The following is a 19,320-nucleotide window of genomic DNA, read 5'->3' on the forward strand; positions in this document are numbered from 1 at the left end:
TAGCGTAAAGCCTCTTTCAACTCCTGAACAACCTAGTTTGGGAGGTTTAACTGGGGAAGTGTTTGTTCTATTTGCTCACACGTGATGAAGAATTATTCTATCCTACTGATACGCTCCCCCCCAGACTCTTCATTCCCATTATCCCCAAGTACAGAACTGCTTAGGAAATGCCACAATGGTACCATGCTACAACACACACTAGTTTTAATATATTAAATAATATAATAGGATGCCACAGTGTGGCCATATGTGCCACCATAAGCACTGCTGATGTGCCCATCACTTCAGTATCTCTTCCACTCATGGCAGCTCAGCTTGAACTTTTTGGGGAGGGAAAAAAACAGAGGGGGGAACAATATATTGTGACAACAAACCACTGTATTGTGAAGATTTTTTTAAAAAATATTAATACAACAAACAAGAAATATCTCTTTTTATAACAGTTTTCCTTACTAAGACTACTACAGTAATATTTTTAAATTGAAAACAGAAAACCAGATTTTAATTTCCCACAAGCCCTTCCACTGATGAAATTGCAGCAGTTGGAATCTTGGAATCTTTTGCCCAGATATCAAGGCACATCAAGCATGTGGCTATCAAAACATCTGATGAAAAAGTCACCAAGCCCTGTAAAAAAAGACATTACCCTGGCAAATTGAGGTGGGAAACCCACAGCCCAGGTAGATAAACTATCTGAATGTGTGGCCTGCGTTATCTCTGATACCTCTGCTGTATATGCAATTACACACAGCTTTAAGGTAAATTAGTCAGCATAATTTACAGGGCAAAGACAATTGCTGTTGACATCCACTCTGGCACCATTTTTAAAAATTATTTTTTAAAATCTCATAATAATGACTTAATTTATTAAAAAGGAACACGTGAAAAAGCACAGACTGTACATTTATGAAATTAAATCACACTTTAAAATTATTTAATTAAATTTTAACCTGAAGAATTCTAAAATTTCAAATACTTCAGACTGGATTTTTTTTGGTCTAGATGCGCTAAAACCACACATATATATATTTCTAAAAACAACCTTCTATATGTCATGAAAAAATGCACTACATGGAAACAAAATAACAATACTTCTTCTTAATATCTGTAATACAGGATCATCAGGTCAAGTGAGGGAGCTTACAAATACTTTTGTCAGTGGTATTACTAGTCTCTTAGACTTCAGATTCTGGGAAAACCATCCTCACTTACCATAGTCTCAATGTGTGTTCCATAGGAAATGGATGTTTATTTTACTGCAGAAGGAAGACATTCTGCTGGGATTACACCATGCCTTCAACCATGGTAACTCTTAAGTAAACTGTCACATTCAGTTACCAAATCTAAATTAGAGCATCTTTTCCTGTGTTTGATGTAGCGTTTATTTGCTAATATTAAGCGACAACTCTGAATACTAAGATAGCAGATAACATATTGAAATTACTCTATGCTAACACGTAAACTAAAAAGAAATCATTTTTGGAGGTCATACAATGTGCTTCTTCAGTTCTCCCAAAAGCTTCATAATTAGTTTATATATTTTCTTTGACATAATTTCTAAGGTCTGTGAAAACTTATTAAGCATATCGTACTGGGTAAAACAGAACAGCAATCAAAAAATGCATAAGGTAGAGAATTAAGATCAGAGTCCCACCACCCACAATGATAGTCAAGCCAACAGAATGTCATCAAAGCTGTTGAAAACTAAATGTAACTACTGTTAACAAGATTTGCCAGGATACCAAAGTGACACACAGAAAATGATCTAGAAAGGTCTGTGCGTGGGAGACAAAAACTTCCCATGTCTCCAGAAGTCTACAGGAGCAGAAGCATTTAGCCTCTTCCATGAAGACTGAGACATGCCATCAATGACGGAGTCCAGAAGCAGGACATATCTGGGATTCAAATGACTTCTGTCACCACAGCATTCTTTCTTTATTGAGGTTTCTCCAATTCAAGTAAGGGGTGTAATATCTACACTGAAGTTTCTTCCAGCCTTGATATTTCTAAACAATGTCATTCTCCTGCCAAGCCTTTTCATGCAGAACACAGTTAATAAAATCCACACCAGAATATATTCTTGTGGTTTAATAAAGACTATTTCCATTTTCAGATTAATACATTTTTAAGCAAAATCACAAGCATCTTCACTGCATTTTGCAATACACTTTAGATCTCCTTAGAATAAGTGGTTTCTTGATTTATTTTTCACAGGTTTCCACCAACAATTTGGGTTTCCTTTCTGTGACCTTGCATTTGAAAAGGTTTCTGGTACATATGGTAGACAATGAAGCATTAAGGCAATTTGGCAGATGGGGCCAAACACTGGCCTGGCCAACACAGAATTATGGGGCACAAACATGTACTGTGGCCCAGTTAAGGCTGACTAGCAACATTTTGGGCAGCAGCACCAAAGGAAGAGCTCAGTCCTCAGAGACCTAATGGAATTGGGATAGGAAGCCAAGAGTGATGAAAAGGGTCTGAGTAGATCTGAGACAAACCAAAATTAGAGTACTTCCTTCCTATCAAATCTACCAAAGCTTCCCAACATCAGTTTTTCAAGGGACCATATTTTGGGTTGAATACAGATGCAGCGTGGTTTACTTCCCTTCTCAGAGCAACAGGGAAACTACATGAAAGACTAGGGGGAAACTCACCTGTTTCTGAGCAACTGCACTGCTCTTCATCTTGAATCATTCATTACAAACTGATGTTTTAGGTGAGTATGCAATACTTGATTCTCTCCCTCTTTACTATAGGCACCCTATTTTCTGCAGGGAGTGCTGGATTCCATTAAATATATTTACATTTTTCTCCTTAAGTACTGTTTGCTGAGTTTTCACTTCACATTTTTTAACCATCCAACAAATACTGTGGTTATGCAAATGTTTACACTGAGTTCATCTTGTTTACTTTTGCACAGAAAAAGGAGTTGCTCTTAATTCTAAAAATACTGGATTTGTTTAGAGAATAAATTAATAGTAATTACTAAGAATTGTAACTTTCTAGTTGTTATAAACTGAACAGCACAGCTGAACAGCAAATCACATGGTATTACGAAATTTAAGAAAGATACCAGACTCATTCCCACATCCTCCATCAGGTAGATCTTCACTAACACTAATGAACATCTACCAGCAAAGGTGTGAAGGTAAATACACAACTTAACATGTTTGTGAAGCTCAGCGCTCATTTTCCAAAGGCAACATTAGGTATTAACAGACTTTCAACATTCCCAACCTGCCCACTCCTTCACAAAGTAGCAATGGCTCTAGCTTCAGAAATGGCTCCACGCTGACTCACTTCTTCTGCAATACCCAGATGAGCTGACACAAACCACACACAGAGAATTATTACTCCAAGTTACTGCTTCCCTTGAGCTATTTGAATAATAAACAAAAAGAATGCATAAAGTGAATCCAGATTTTCCTACTTTACTCTTTTAGAATATAAGCTCTTTGAGGCAGGAGGACTATCTTCATTTGAATTTTGTACAGGACTTTTCACATTATCAACAATTCACGTAATAATAGACGTAATTGTTCTTCCCTTGCTTAAAATGTGTCTACATAGCACTTAACAAAAGCTGGAGTTGGATACAGCTAATGATAAATACTAAAATCTAGAATGAAAGGCATCATTTCAGTGCAGTTGGCTACCTGGACTCAAAGTAAGTGGAATATGACTTTGTAGCATTTGAATAGTTTCAATCATAGGGAGGAAAAAACATTCTGTTCACTGTGATTTACTTAGACTGGGAAAAAGAAGGATGATTGAAGAAAAAAACCCACAAGTATAGAAAGGTAGTAGTCCCGCTTCTGTGGAAGCAGAACCTACTGCCTTATACAGTCAAGATACCAGTGCCACAGTATCCCTCAAAAACAAGCCCAGGTTAAGTTCATCAAACTTATTACCTCCCACAGCCGGTCATCACTGCACCTAGTTTCAGTGAAGACCTTGTGATGAACTTACATGAAATCTCTTATAAATCTGGGTAATATAAGATTGTCATCATAGAAATATTTTAAACTTTTTTCCACATATAAATGAAGTTACACAAAAGAAGACACAATTCCATGTTCTGTTGATACAGACCCTGACAGATCTCTTGGCAGGACAGATCTGATTTGGATCAAGAAAGAATATACACTGAAGATTGTTGCTGAATTAGACAGAACACGGTATGGTGGTTACACAAGATTTATGCTGTCTGCGGAAAAGTATAGATGACACTCATCTGGCATGAAGTCAGGACAGCACAGAAAGACAACAACTGATTCAATAAAAATTTAACCAGAACAAAATTGCAACTTAAATTTTTTTAAATGGCACCGTGTGTTTGTATTAATTCCTTGTTTTGCATCCTGTGCTATTTTTATTGTATTGGAAGATACTCTACAAGATTTATGAACTCTTCAGCTCATATCCTAGGGACTGAATCTGATCTCACTGGTTAGAAGGGTGTCGTCCACAAACTCGGTCAGAAGTTTGTTTATGGTTAGTCACAATGTCATTAGTAGTTTCTGTTTACCAATATGGACGCTAAAACAAACATCTTGATTAAACTAAACCCACAGAAATCAGAGAATGGCATTCCAGAGGAACATTCTCAAGCCTTTTCTAGTGAGATGGCAAATGGAAAGCTAGGGTCTGCATAAAACAGGATCCCCAGGTATCTGATTAGATAAACGCCTCAGTTACTGCCAAGTATAAAGAGAAAGACTTTTTTCAACTGCTCAAAGTAGATATTAGCAATTACGGATACCTGTCTTCACATACCTTGCTTCATAGTGTCTGTGCATCTATGTGGACATAAACCCTTTTTTTACATTTACCTTCATTTAAGCTTGTGTTAGTAGTCATTTCAATATAAACAGTAAAATCCAACTTACGGCACTTATACTGTACCCACTTAAAGCTGTGAGACTTCTCACAGCTCCCAACACCCTATACAGCCCTCATGTGAGTTCATAAGGCAGTTCCTCTACTGCCTAAAACAGCTCAGGAATTAGCAAGAGTGTGTCTGGAAACTGGCAGATATCAAAGGTTCACTGACATGCAAAAGGATAACAAGGAGACAGCCTGAATTCTGTAGGCTTGCCAATGAGCTGAAGAAACCATCAATTAACTATTATGTCCACGACAGAAGTCTTGAAGTTACAGAAAATGGAAAACCTGCTTCATACTAGATAACACGCCAACTTGCTGCAGTGCAGCACAGTGGTTCCCAAACCTGATCGTGGCTTCTGCTGTATCGCTGCCGGTCCTACAGAGCAGGCTGCCTCCCATTACAGCAACTCCCTGCCCATCAGCTCATCCCTACTACCCCACAACACCTGCGATACACGAACCTCTGTGCAAGTAAGAGGTTCCAGCAGGAGCCGGAATACAGCGACTCACACCACCACCACCACCACCACCCCCAAAACAGGGTGGTACTTTGGCATGCCAGCATGTGCAGATCCATTACATGAACTGCCTGTTCTGACTCCCAGCATCACACAGGCCACAGTGTTCCACTGCGAGAGCATTCCAGCCTCAATGTCAGGATTTCAGTCAAAGCTTAAGCCAATGTCAGTTGCTCCAATGTGGGGGTTTTTTTGAGTTCCTACTTTACAAAACACAGTCCTCAACTAAGTATAAACCTTACTGTCAAAGTGAAATCTTGGCCCCAGCGAAGTCACCAGCAAAAACTACTACTGCTTTCAGTGAACTCAGATCCATATTTTGCTGTATGAGATTCACATGACAAAATGCAGATATCTATGTCCAGGTTAACCATCCCCTTGATCATCAGTGAAGAAAACCAGACACTTTTAGACTCATCTTCTACTAGAGAAGACACCTAAAATAGGTTGACTGATTTATACCCAAAAATGCTTTTTTACCTCCTCAGGCTGAAACAAAGATTTAAGTGACAAGCTCTATATTGCAGATATCTAAAATAAGCAGAAAGAAACCCACACACAATTTTATTCTCGGTTTTCAGATGAAAACACAACTTGTATAAATTGAACCAAGCATACCACACAATACAGACTGCTCTGTAGAAAAGACCAGAATACACAGTTATTCATCACTCCTTCACCAGGAGGGCACCAAATATTTAGATACCAGACAATGAGGTGGAAAGTTGGAAACATTAACTGTCCGTATGACTAATGAGCTGAAATAAAACTTTTAAAATCATTTGATCAGGTTCCCTGGAGATCCCATAAGATTAGTACAAACTGATAATTGATTTTCTATTTGACTGAAGTTACTTTTTTCTGTGTGGTATCATTATACTTTAGTATAACGATTTCACAGATTAAAAATGAACAGAACGGTAATAATTGTGCTTCTCTGCAATTTCAACATCCTGACTGTACTCTCTGCTACAACAGGACATAGTCACTGATTTATTCAATGTCACTTCTTCCCTGATGTGTCCTTGGTTCAATTACTTAAATAGGAGTTAAATTATCACTATGGATAATTTTCCTGTATTTCCACCCAGCTTCAAAAATGTCTTCTAATTTTTCTCCTAATTTTCACCTTGCCTGCCAAAACTAACATTCTATTTGTAATATCTGAACTGGATTCCCAGGAACAAGAGAGGAAAAGCTTGTGGCTTCTTATGCCCTGTCATATACCACAGTACATTTTTTCCCTTGTCTTTTTGTCAACACTGGCTGTTCCTAAGAATGGACAGTGATTACATGGACCTTAATTCCTCTAATTTTTCTTTCTTATTGTTCTTAGTTAATTATCTTACATAAAACTATGCATCATATCTCCTACCATGCCTTGAAGGAGATCAGACTACTGACAGATGGAAATATCTCAATAAGACACAAAAAGTAGAGATACAATATAGGAAATTCTAGATCATAACAGTAATTCTGAAACTGAAAATTGTGAAATATGCAACTATCAATGACCACATTTTTGCCAAAATAAATTAAAATTCTTATCTATAGCTCCTTTAGACTTGAAATATTTAAAAATAAAATTTATGAATTTTCTAAGGAAAAAAACACTAAATATTGAATGCATATAACCAGTGGAAACGTTTCCAAGTTCTACCAAGACCACAACTTTTGCTGAACTCTATTCATATGAATGTATTTCAATAACTTATCGAAAGAGATTGCAGTTAACTCCATAACACCATGTGATTTATGGGTGCAACATGTATTTTTACAAAAACAAAACCTATTTAAATAACAGACTGTTAGAACAGTGCCAACAGGACTCCTGCATTCGACATCTGTGGAAAAGAACATGCATCTTATACATACACTGCTGTGCTTGAGCAAATTTATCCCCTCTACAGTCACCACTTCTATCTTTCTTCTCAGTGTTAAATATATATATTTTTACTTTATGTATCCATAGCAAATTTCATTTTCCAACTTATTGGTGTGCTTCTCCCATTTTCCAGATTAAGTAACTTTAACAGCCTGGTTACCCTTCAATTCAATGAAGAATATAAATCTGACATAATCTCTATTAGGCATAATCTCTTTATTAGAGAGAATCTCAATTTTTTTCTTATGTCTTATTACCTATGTAATTTTCTAAGACCTTTCTCTTGCTTCTCTCTTCATCTTTACTGCTACTGCACAACATGAACAAAGGCTCCTTCTCAAAGAGGACCAGCTAATGTTCAAGGTCCCTTCCAACCTACACATTTCCGTGATTCAAAACATAGAAATCTTTACAATATTTCAAGAGGTAATTATTAATATTAGTATTTGGATAAACAAGAAAGTTTGTCCTGGAATCGTATTTCAGTATATTAAAAAACGTTTATTATTACATTTCAGTATATTAAACTGTTTCAGTATGTTACAGACTCCGAAGCCTTTTTTGTGTTGTGACACTTTTCCTATAGCTGGTACTTTCCAGAAGAAGGACTCAATAGCTTTTCACAAGATGTTCTTTCAAAATACAATCTGTAATGAAGACCTGATTCATTATAAAAAAAAAAAGTCACAATTGTCAAAATCAATTTTGAATATAAACAGTAATCTGTTCTTACAAGTCAGGACTGAAGTATACAAACACTGTCATAGTGACAATTAAGTAACAATCTCTGAAGCACTGATATTGGCCGTCATTTTAAGAAAGACTAGAATTCAGATGAAAGGAAATGCTTCAGCTACCCTTCAGATGGCTTACATACTATGCTTGTAATTGATATTTATCAAACAAATGCAAGGTAATGATTCTAAAGATTATATGGATTCTTATCAAAGCTGGTGTATCAGCAACAGTTGTAAAATTTTCTTTTTTTTCAGTGAATTGAATGAGTTGTCTTACTGGTAACAGAACCATGTCTTGTTTCCAGCTTACTTGTGTCATGTGAACCCTTGCTGTTCCCCATGGCAATCTGAGGGACCAAGGTGCTGCTTTAGTGTCCAGTCCTGTACTCACACCGACTAGCCAAACAGAACATAAAGATCAGACTTCTACCTGCCTGTAAAAGTCATTTTCATCTAGCCAGCTGTCTGCTTTCACAAAATTTTTAAGAACCAAATACTTTTTGATATCTACCCCTCTTTACAATACAGCTGAAACCTGTGAACTCAGAAATCAGCAGAAATGACTACATCACAGACTAACAAACAGAATGGTTGTTTTAAGTGCCATTTCCTTCAGAAACCAGCCCAACAGAATACTCATTTCAGACCCTGTACCAGAGTCTTTATGAGAAAAAAAAAAAAAATCAGCGTGCTGGTGAAAGAAGGAATTGTTGCAGAAAAAGGTAACTGGAAAATATACCATGTCCATCTATTCAACAGTTTATAATATATCAAATACATTGTTTTCAGCCAATTATAATCCAAGATTTCTTTTCATATTTATGGTAACAACATAACAAAGGAGTGAATTTCTAGTGTTTATATCTTGATTAGTCAGTAGTCTGGAGGTCTAATGCAGAATCAAACAAGCAGATAATTATTCAGATCAGTTCACCCTGAGTTTAATGAATGGTCTTCATTTTCTGGAAGAAAGTAGTTTATCCTCCTTCAAGAACACCAAATTATTTTATTTCCCACCACCAGTTTCAAAAAATTACACAGTATTTTAAGTTAGTTCCACAGCAGAAAAGTACACACTGAACACAAAATTCTCATACACAACCGATTTATTCAGTAAATAACGCTTCAAATTAATATTAACCAAAAAGTTTTAATTTTTTAAATAATATTTACCTCTAAGATAACTAAATCTTGATGCTTAATCTTTTTCCACCAAAAAAACCCAGCTTCCTTAATTTTAATGAACCAATGTGCAAAGAAATACTATCCTTCCATGAGGAAAATATATACATAAAAGATGCTGGAGCCTTTCCATTCCCTCCCGATTTTCACCACCAATGTATTTGTACACCTGAATGAGAACAACTGTAAGAAGAATAATTAAAAGCCACTGGTAATTTAACATCTGAAATCCTTCTGGAGGGATTTAATTTAACAGTATAGTATTTTTTAAAATCCTGCTTATGATTTATAACCACAAAAGTCTAAAATCTGTACTTACTTCAACATCTGTAAATAACGTTTGTTCAATGTTATCATTGTTTCTCTCCTTTGCGATGTTTCTATTTCTTACTTGGAAGTGTGTTTTACTAAGATAACCATCACCAAGGTCCTGTGTTCAGAAAACAAGAAAGAAAAAAATTTTCTGTAACCAAAATCCTAAGTGCCATCACCGTTCTAAAAAATAAACAGAGCATGGTATTTAGGCATAAGGTCCAAGTCTTTTTGTAGGCACCGATGACTGCACTGCTTTTCAGCATCTTCTCACAGGTAGCTTACATTAGTTCTTGGTGTTAAAGGAAGTCAAGGACCTGAACAGTGAAATTAAAATTTAATATAACTATTAACTGAGTAAGACAACTGGTTCTGGGGGATCGGGATGAGTGCCAAAGAACTGGAAGACAGTGCACTAAGGTCATGAAGAGATGAGCAGCTACTAACGGTTTTCACCTATCTATTTCAAGCAATGCCTTCACACCAGTATAAACTTCCCAGTTCTTGGCTAGATTGGTTTATTTTTGCTCTGTTCCCCCTCTAACTTTCATAACGTCCTGAAAAAAAAACAAAAAAACACTTCAGAACTTACGTGTACAGAGTCACAATTTGTTCCCTTCTCTTGATCACCTCTGAGGGTCAAATGTAAGAGAAAACAGACCGAGCTGTGCCTTCTCCCAGTTCCCTTTTTATCATTCTGCTTCCCAGGCCACATGGTCTACTGCTGTAAAAGGCCCTTGTGCAGTTCCAGAGTGGCAAAAGGTTTTAGGAGCTTTCCCCCCTTGCTGACCTAACTACCTGCACACATATATAAACATTATTTTTTTTAAATTAGAAGCAAGAGGAGAGAAAAAGTTTAATATCAGATCACTGGAAAAATGTACACTCTGAAAGGAGAAAGAGTATACAGAGCACAAAGAACAGTAGTTGCATGTTAAGAACTTATTTCTCAAAGGAAACAAATAAATTGGGGTTTTATTAGCTGTTTCATTATGTTTTATTTTAGACAAACACAGAAAGCATATGCACAACATCTGATGAAAAAGGATTCTATTCAAAACAGTCTCTCTACAAAATTCATTAACGTAGCATTAAATTGCTTGACAAGGCTGCAAATTTAACTATAATTTAACTCTTTGGTTAATCTGTCATTGCTGACACACTTTATTTCATGTATTCTGACCTTTAAATCAACGTGGGTTTTATTCTGACACACCAGTTCTTTTTCAAGGACACTGTAGAATATATGTACCTCCAAAATCTGCTATGGGCTACTCGTTTACATTGTTCTTATCAAGTTTCACACATAAAAAATGATAATGCTCTCTACATGTATTTTTGTCCATGAATTTTTAAGCATGAATCATCCTATGAGCAATTACCTTGCTCGTTACTTCTCCTACTGCATGCCTTATTTTCTCACTAAATTTCATCAAAAGCATGAATCCGCCAAACTTGGCTGGATGTCCTGGCTGCAGAACCAACTGCATCCTGTGCAGTGAACAATCAAGCATGCAGAGGACAACAGAAAAATGACAGAAAAATTAAGCCTAACTTGGTGGTACAAAAGCCAGTTCTCTCAACACTCTCTCAAGTCTCCTTATGGAGCTTCCTGTGAGTGTCCACAGGAGTAAAGCTACCTGCGCTGGTATTTATCCCCCTAAGAGCAGCAAGGAAAGTACGACAGCCACCCACAGAGGTAAAATGCCCCAAGGCACAACGAGCTTTGCCAGAGAAGGGTTGGATATGGCATTCACCTCCCTGAACCAGTTCTTCCCGTCAGCAGAAAGGAGTCAACCTCCACAGCATTTGCATTCTGTAGTATTCGAGTGCCATGAAAAAACAGCTATGGATAGCTGGAAACGTGGCATTAGCAGTCTCTGTATTTGATAGCTGTATGTCAGAGGCTAGAGGAGAGGTGGCAGGAAAGAGAAGCATCCCTCCTGATGCACTCTCTGTAGCGTTACGTGTTTTGTACACTTCTGCCCCTATAAATAAATCAATACTTTAGCAAGGGTTTTGATCCCATTAATGTGGAAAGGGAGTCCATTTCTACTGCAACTGTCTTCTGAGTATCATAAGCAAAAATGAACTGATAGAGCCCTTGATAAGATTACCTAGATTAACCTGACTAATTATGAAACAAACATAAAGCAGAAAGCGAGCAGGGGGCAGCCTTCACGGCCGAGACTTAACCATCCATCCCTAATAACAGCACCCAAGTTTAGCTTCATCAGGTCCTACAGGAGAGGTGCTCGTGGCTTTTTTACATCTTTCTTCTGGGGAAAAAAAAAAAACAAAACCAAAACCAAACAGATTATAAAAATAACATAGTTTAGAACATTTCACTTACAGCTATAAATACAGGGTTCTGCTTGGGCCATGTGAGCTTATGCCACAAGAGCCAGCTCCACAAAAACAATGAGTATTTCATCATCTAAATTTAATCTCTACAGAAAGCACAGGAACACAAGAACACAGTTCTACAAGCCTGGTTTTCTTGTGTGGTCTTATTGCTATCAATGGGTCTATTCACGTGAGTATGGAATGAGGAACGGGATCCAAGTGCATTACATCAGCAAAATTAAGAGTGCCCAAACTACCCACCACACATATATTGGTAAAAAAAGCAAAAAGACAATGAGACATCTTGTTAACGAAAAACTTCCTTTCCAGACTACATACTATAAATGGATGGTCTCAATGGCCAGGTTTTTATCACACAATGAAATCGCAGAGTCGCCAACTTCGTCCATTAAAAAAAAAAAAACTCTTACGATTTTTTTATATGTGAGAACAAAAATCTATCTCATTCTGCTATTTCCAGCAAAGCTTCTTATTTCACAGAAAGTTCAAACTTTGACCCATGTATTAAATTCCCAATAGAGGCTCAGAGCATCTTTCTTTGTCGAATAAATCCTCACAAATATAGCCTTGGACTGAAATCTAAAGTTTCAAATGGTTGCCTGTAAGAAAGGGTGCATTGTAACACTTGGCTAATATTTGCACTCTTTTAAAAAACTTCTAAACAGAATGCATCTAAGGCCAAGATCCTGATTCTTACTGAAATGCTGTTTCACCTGTGATGAAAGGGTTACAAATGCTAATATACAATTACTGACGTAGAAATAAGAAATGATGGCATACATTTACTCCAGAACTTGTTGCATTTCAAGATAGTACAAGCACGACTCTTCTCCCCAAAACTTATGAAAGCGTGGGAAACCACCAAAAAAACACCAAAAAAAATAGAGCAGTAAATTTTCTACAGCAGAAAGAAGAAATACACAGATAATAATAATGGGTATCCCAAACCATCCATTACTGAAAACTGGCCAGAGAAGCAAGAGAACATGAAAACCTACACTGCCCAGCCATCAAAAAAGTGTGGCAAAAAGAAATCCTAGAATAGTGTGGATTTATTATTAGTAGATGGAAAATAACAGAAGCATTCAAAGTAGAAAAAGCAAATATTCAAAATATTTCTGTTGTTATTATAGAACAAATACAAATTATGTAGCCGTAAACCACAACTATTACAAAGTTTTCACTTTAGCAGTGGTTAAGCAGGACATTAGCATGAAATGGCTATCATTAGGCATTTTTAAAGCCAGCATGTATCAATGTATCTTTATATACTGGCTAATTTGTGTATGTGTGTAACTATATACATCTTAGCTTGACATCATCCCAAGCAAAATAACAGAAGACGTCATATAGAATTCAGTAAAGAAATATATACGGTAAATGTAGTTATTTTTTAAGAAAAATAGATTGTGTCAGGGTAACTAAAAAAGACATGTTTGGTAGATAAACATACAAGTCATAACAATATATGCTCAGACTTCCACAAAAGTGCTGATTCCACAAGCAAAAATTAAAAAACTAAAATAATCCCACACTAATCTGACACACGCTAAAGGATGAAAAAATGATTAATTCACAGATCTCAAATGTAACTTAAAAAATGGGGAATCATCATAAAAGAAGTGATTCTAATGGGGTCCTGTGGGACTAGTCTTGGCCCCACGCTATTTAGATTTTGATTAATGGCCTAGAAACAACATGTAATTATTATTGGTGAGGTCTGAAAGTTATGGGGAAGCAGCAAATAATGAGGACTGATCATTAACACAGACAGATCCTTCTGGTTGCTGTATACAACTGACACGTATTTTAATACAAACTATGAAGTCACATATCTAGAACAAGACTATGTGCTCTTTCAGCTTAAAGCATTAAAGTGATCCTTGGCTACATAACCACAACCACTTGCCTGGAGTAGGAAGGTTTGAATTTCACAGTGATACAACATTCATTGTCTAGTTCTGCCCACAGTTGAAAAAGGATTTTTATACACTGGAAAAGATTCAGAGGAGATCCACCAGACTGATTAAAATATTAGAGAAGACGTGAAATAGTCAGGGAGCTCAACTAGTTTTCCTTTTACACTGACAAGGTTAAGGGATTAATTGATCTGAATATAACGTATCAAAACAGGGAGAGTTTTGATAAAAGAAGGGTCCTCAGCTTAGCAGGCAAGGTACAGCTTCCAAAGGCTGAAAGATGAAGCTAGGCAGTCAAGATTAAAAGCAACAGCTTTCCTTTTTAAAAAAAAAAAAAAAATATTCAATTTTAAGCATAGCTAACCATTCGAAAGGCTTGTTGAGAGCTGTGACCATTTCCCTATCATTGGGAATTCTGAAAATGAAGACTGCATAATGTCTTAAAAGACATTTTCTATTCAAAACAGATATCACCCAGGTAATCCTACCCCTTTGTTAAAGAACAAGCTGCACAAGGCCATCCCAGCAGCTGTTTCTGGATTCATAAACCTTATTCAATACATGTACTGGCTTCAATCCTCATGTAAACCACCTATGCACCATTTTGTTCTTGGGACCAAATGTGTAAAATGCCATTTATGTCACATGTTGTAAACCCTCCTTAAAGGAAGTTCCAGCTTGTGGTGGTTGTCAACAGCTCAAAAAAGGCCAGCAAGGGTATCTAAAAATTGACACCATGATTATGTATTTTACCTTGCTAGTTTTCCACTCCCAACCATCTCCTATCTGCAGTGAATGTTTAATAAATTCTTCACAGTACTGCTTGAATCTTTCTTCTTCCAAAAAGAAGTCCTCTTCACCTGCCACGCTGCAGGACATCTGCAGAGCAAACTAAATGTTAGTACTGACAGATGAAATGAACACTTAAAACTTTCACTGATCTACAGTAATTGAATACTAAAATAACAAAGCACCAGGGAAAAAAACCCACTGTTTCTTTAAGTAAAACAAAGACACCTTTCTTCAAGTACATTAGAGAATCATAGATACACAGAACGGCTGAGGTTGAAAGGGATGTCTGGAGATTGTCTAGTCCGATCCCCCTGCTCACAGTAGGGTCAACTAGAGCAGGCTGCTCAGGATCATTTCCAGTTGGGTATTGATTACCTCCAAGGATAGAGATGCCACAACCTCTCTAGGGAACCTGTTCCAGTGTTCAATTACCACAGCAGCAATATTTTTTCTTCTGTTTAAATGAAAAAATGTATGTTTGTGCTCACTGTCTCTTGTGCTTTCACTGCATAGTACTGAAAAAAGCCTGGCTCCACCTTCTTTATTCCCTCCCATCAGGTATTTATACGCAATTGTAGGATCCCACTGACTCTTCTCTAGGCTGAAGAGTCGCAGCTCTCTCAGCCTTGCCTCCTACGTCAGACACGCTTAATCATGTGTGTGGCCTTTAACTGCACTTGCTCTAGTATGGCATTATCTTTCTTGTACTGGGGAGCCCAGAGCTGGACAAAGTACTGCAGTTCTGACATGTTTTCTTAGCAGTACAGTCCAACCAGCCACCAGAAACCTGAATCCACTTGTGGGCTACTTCCACAGGCCTAACACCTTTTCCTTGGGGAACTGAATGGCTCCACAAAAGCTTAGCAGCTGTCCTGTTTGTGGACACAGAGCCTACATGATGGCCATCAGAGTTCCTGCTCATGCCAGCAGTACAGCTCTCAACGGCCCAACAATGTGGCTTCAGGGGTTACAGTACGCTTCAGATGAACCCTTTTCTAACCCCTCAAATGCCTCCCTCCAGGGTCTTAAAGATACAGAAAAACTCTCAAGAGAATCTGGCCATTTTACTTTTCCCTCCCTTTCAAAGAGGATGTATTGTAAATACAGCTGTTTCAACGTGTTTCTAGACATCAGGCATCACCACAGCACCACATACAAATCCTCAGTAACTTACTACTAGATCACACCTTTTCTTAACAAGAAATACAAAGAACACAGAACCTGATGCTACGTTCATTAGTTTCCAGGCTCTGTCTCTAAATGACAGCCTCACCCTGTCTGCCCATGATATAAATTATTTATCTAGCACTTGAAAATACGTTCTTTTCAATGGCAGTTAACCTAAGCCCCTGTTACTCTGTTTGTGCTACCTGGATGTCAAGAGAAAACGTGGAAAACAGACACTGCGAATGTTTCTGCAGTTCCCCAGCCTCCAGTCGAGATGATGGACTGCAAGACTGCGGTAAATGCACGTAATGAGAGCGTCGTTCTCACATACGTTCCAAGCAGAGCTGTGTGCTTTAGGAAATTATCAGCTGTAACGAGGTACCAGGCTGCTGGCACCGGTGCAGTACATCTCCCTTTCTTTCTTAAACTACCCCAGTGACGAGGAGATCCGAGCTAATGCGCCCCACTCATCCTCCCTGCCCGCCCCGCGCTGCCGAGCCACCCCCACCCCGCCGGGACAGCTGCCCCGGCGCGGCCCTCGCCCCCTCAGGCCCCCCCGCCGGCCGGGCTGCCGGCCGGGACAGCCAGGCGACGTCCACAGGGGCAGGCAGGCGCCGTGGGCTGGGTGAGGCAGCGGCGGGGCCTGGGGTCCCGCCTGAGGCGAGGCGAGGCGAGGCGAGGCGCGGCGAGGCGAGGCGAGGCCCGGGGCAGGCCACGCATGGAGGAAAGGGGGGGGGGGGGGGGGGGAGCAACCCCGAGGACAGCCCCCGAGAGGGGCGCAGGACGGGGAGAACGGGATGGAGCAGCCCCGCCGCGCCGCCCACCACGTACCGTGCCCTCGCCCTCCTCCTCCTCCTCCTCCCGCCAGCGCCGGGCCGCGCACCCGCCCCCACCCCCCCACGCATGCGCGCCCCGCGGCGGCCGGCGGGAGGCGGCTGCGCATGCGCAGCGGGAGGCGCGCCAGCCCCGGCGCGGGGGGTGGCGGCGGCGGCGCGGGCGGGGAGCGGGGTGTGAGGGGGCCGAGGGGTGGGGGCGCTGTGCCGGCCGTCCTCCGGCCGTTCTCTTCCCCTCCTTGAGGCGGTCAGACGTGAGCGGTCTCAGCAAGCCCTCCCCTCGCCCAGCTCTTGGGGCAGCCCCCGCCTCCCGCTCCCAAAAAAGTGTTTTAGCCGCGGATCAGTTTAGTGCAGGCTGGCCTTCCTCCAGGAGCTCCACAATGCCGGTTTTATCTGAATGTTTCTACTTGGTTTCGCAGATATAATCGCCCTTCTCTCCCTACCATATAAATATATAATGTTATTACTTTTCTAACGAAGACAAGGAAGGGGAAATGTGAAATTAAAATGACCAGGTCACCTGCGCACTGTCTCGTAACATAATGTGGGGGATAAATAGAAGAGTAATCCAAAATGGTTATCTGGTTGTCTGAAAATAAGAAGAAATGCAGTGTCCCACCAAAACCATAATCCTCAGCTATTTCCAGGAGATGCCCAAAGTGTATTCTCAGTGTTCACTCTGTTACCCAGCTGTGTTGTCTTCATAACCACTTTCAGATCTGACAATTTAGTAGGTGCACAGAAGCTGTTTTGCCACACAAATGTTAGAAGAATCATTTTTAAATTTACAAGTCTAGTAAACCATACATTTTTCAGGGGTAAGGTCTTGTCTGGCATGACTAAGCTATCCAAACTGTAGTATGTGCAGAACGCACTATATTTGGATAGACTTAAGTGGAACATAAAATGTTGGCTTTACCTATTTTGCTGTAAACTGCCATTTCAAAGAGTTTTATGACCGTTGCAATCAGAGTAAACAAGGGCTATCCCATCAGCTTGGAGACCATACTGCTCGGTGGAGAGCCTCCATATGCAAATGGTGCTATTCTCTAGCTGGTTGTAATGTGATGTTCTCCAACTGTGCTGATCCTAATTTGCTTGTAATTTACTGGGTCTGGAGAGCTCACAAGGGCCAAAGCTTTTTGCTGGAATATTCCTGAGGTAAACCATTTCTCTTAGTTCTTAAAATTCCATTTTCTAGATTTTGGCTCTTAGCAGCTGAGTTCCTCAAATACATACCATGATTCATATTTAAACATAATTTTTGCTACTCTTTGTGAACAATGAAATGTTCCATCTAAGTCTGTAGTTTTCAACATTAGGTATGTATAAGCAAAGTTTTGTTTCACAAAGGTATTCTGGAGAACGATTAAGTGTGTAATGTGCTTTGAACAGATTATGGTCCCTCCATAGATTGCTGTTTTGATTGTATATATTATTTTTGAAAGCAGTTGCATAGCTTGGGTGATGCCATTATAACTACAATTTGTGATGCTATCGTCATTATTTAATCATCAGAATTATTTCTTTATATTGTTCTTCACTGTTTCTTTTCAATGTTGGGGGTTTGAAGTTTGGGAAGTAACCATGTGGTCATCCAACCCTGAGTTTTGAAGGAAGATTTTTACATTTTGGAATATATTCTGTAAGCCATTTTTGCTAACAGAAAAATGCCTGTGGTATTGAAAAAATGTCACGTAATGTGCATTGCCTTGGAAGCTACAGCTCCTGATTTCTAATTTTAGCTTTGTTACTGTCTCTCTGACTTTTCGTAGGGAAGAATCATTGGGTTTAAGACATAGCTCATATAAAAAGTGGCTGATAGGGGCCTGATTTTGCACTGAAGTTCACAAAGGAGTTGCCATGACTGGAAGTTTCCAGAAAACTAAGCTGTAGTTTCCACGTATTCAGATCCATTTACTTTATTTAAAATTGTGCGTACACAGCCCCTGTAAAAACCAAGAACATCCAGTAACTAGGATCTCAACACTAGTGGTCATTTTTAAAGAGTATAGGCTTTAGCCATACCGTTAGAGTGTTGCAAACAGGCAATACTATCTATGGACCTTAAACTGAACATATACAATGTTAAGTAATTAGATATTGTTAAAAATAATAAATGATTGACCTGAATATCACCTTTCAGGACTTGCTGGCTTCCTCATGACAAGCATAACTAACTCTTCGTGTTAGTTAAGGTCTAAAATGCTTAACTTCGAAAAACTGTTAGTATCCATACATTATTGATAATAGAAATACTATATATCTCTATGCAGATAGGATATTGTACCTACTGGAGGTGGATTCTAATCCTGGCTCTACTGTTCACAAATTTGGGCTAATAGTTTCAGTTTTCTATGTCTGTTTCCCTTTTTGTCTGTCTGCAGAGCAGGTCAGATTCACGGTATATTCTTACAGCATCTGGTATCAGCTTGGTCATCTCCAGTGTCGTTGCCAGGGCATTTCAGTAAGTTGCAGTGAGTGCCTCTTTATCAAGGGAAATGCCTTTGCTGTCGTTCTAAAATTACTTGACAAGAGGTCCCAACATGGGGGTTTCTCTCCTTTCTCTTCCTTCTCTTGCCTGTAGTCTGAATAAATGCCTCAGGTTTCCATGTCATCTCAGCCGTACAAAAGCATTAATAGTCCTGTTTCTTGTGTCACTCCTTGGATGTTTATACACTTCAAACAAATAGATATGTCATCAGACCAGTTTGGTTT

At 39.0% G+C, this 19,320-nt stretch overlaps 1 protein-coding gene across 4 annotated transcripts in view; it reads right to left on the reverse strand.

Moving 5' to 3' along the window:
* ATG10 (autophagy related 10) overlaps positions 1-16,626 on the reverse strand; it is an 89,263-nt gene extending 72,637 nt beyond the window's left edge. For 3 of the 4 annotated variants that reach the window (XR_012621559.1, XR_012621560.1, XM_074812068.1), the window contains exons 1-3: positions 16,601-16,626; positions 14,564-14,689; positions 9,532-9,642 (exon numbers count right to left, since the gene is read on the reverse strand). Coding sequence is in view for 2 of the 4 variants with exons in the window: in XM_074812068.1 (XP_074668169.1) it covers positions 9,532-9,642; positions 14,564-14,689 (237 nt within the window). In the remaining 2 variants the exon portion in view is untranslated. Of the gene's footprint in view, positions 1-9,531; positions 9,643-10,116; positions 10,323-14,563; positions 14,690-16,600 lie in introns of those variants that run through there. The other variant, XM_074812069.1, reaches the window with a different exon arrangement.
* Positions 16,627-19,320: the final 2,694 nt, after the last annotated feature.

Source organism: Strix aluco, chromosome Z (assembly GCF_031877795.1).
Source record: "Strix aluco isolate bStrAlu1 chromosome Z, bStrAlu1.hap1, whole genome shotgun sequence".
NCBI classification, from domain to species: Eukaryota; Metazoa; Chordata; class Aves; order Strigiformes; family Strigidae; genus Strix; species Strix aluco.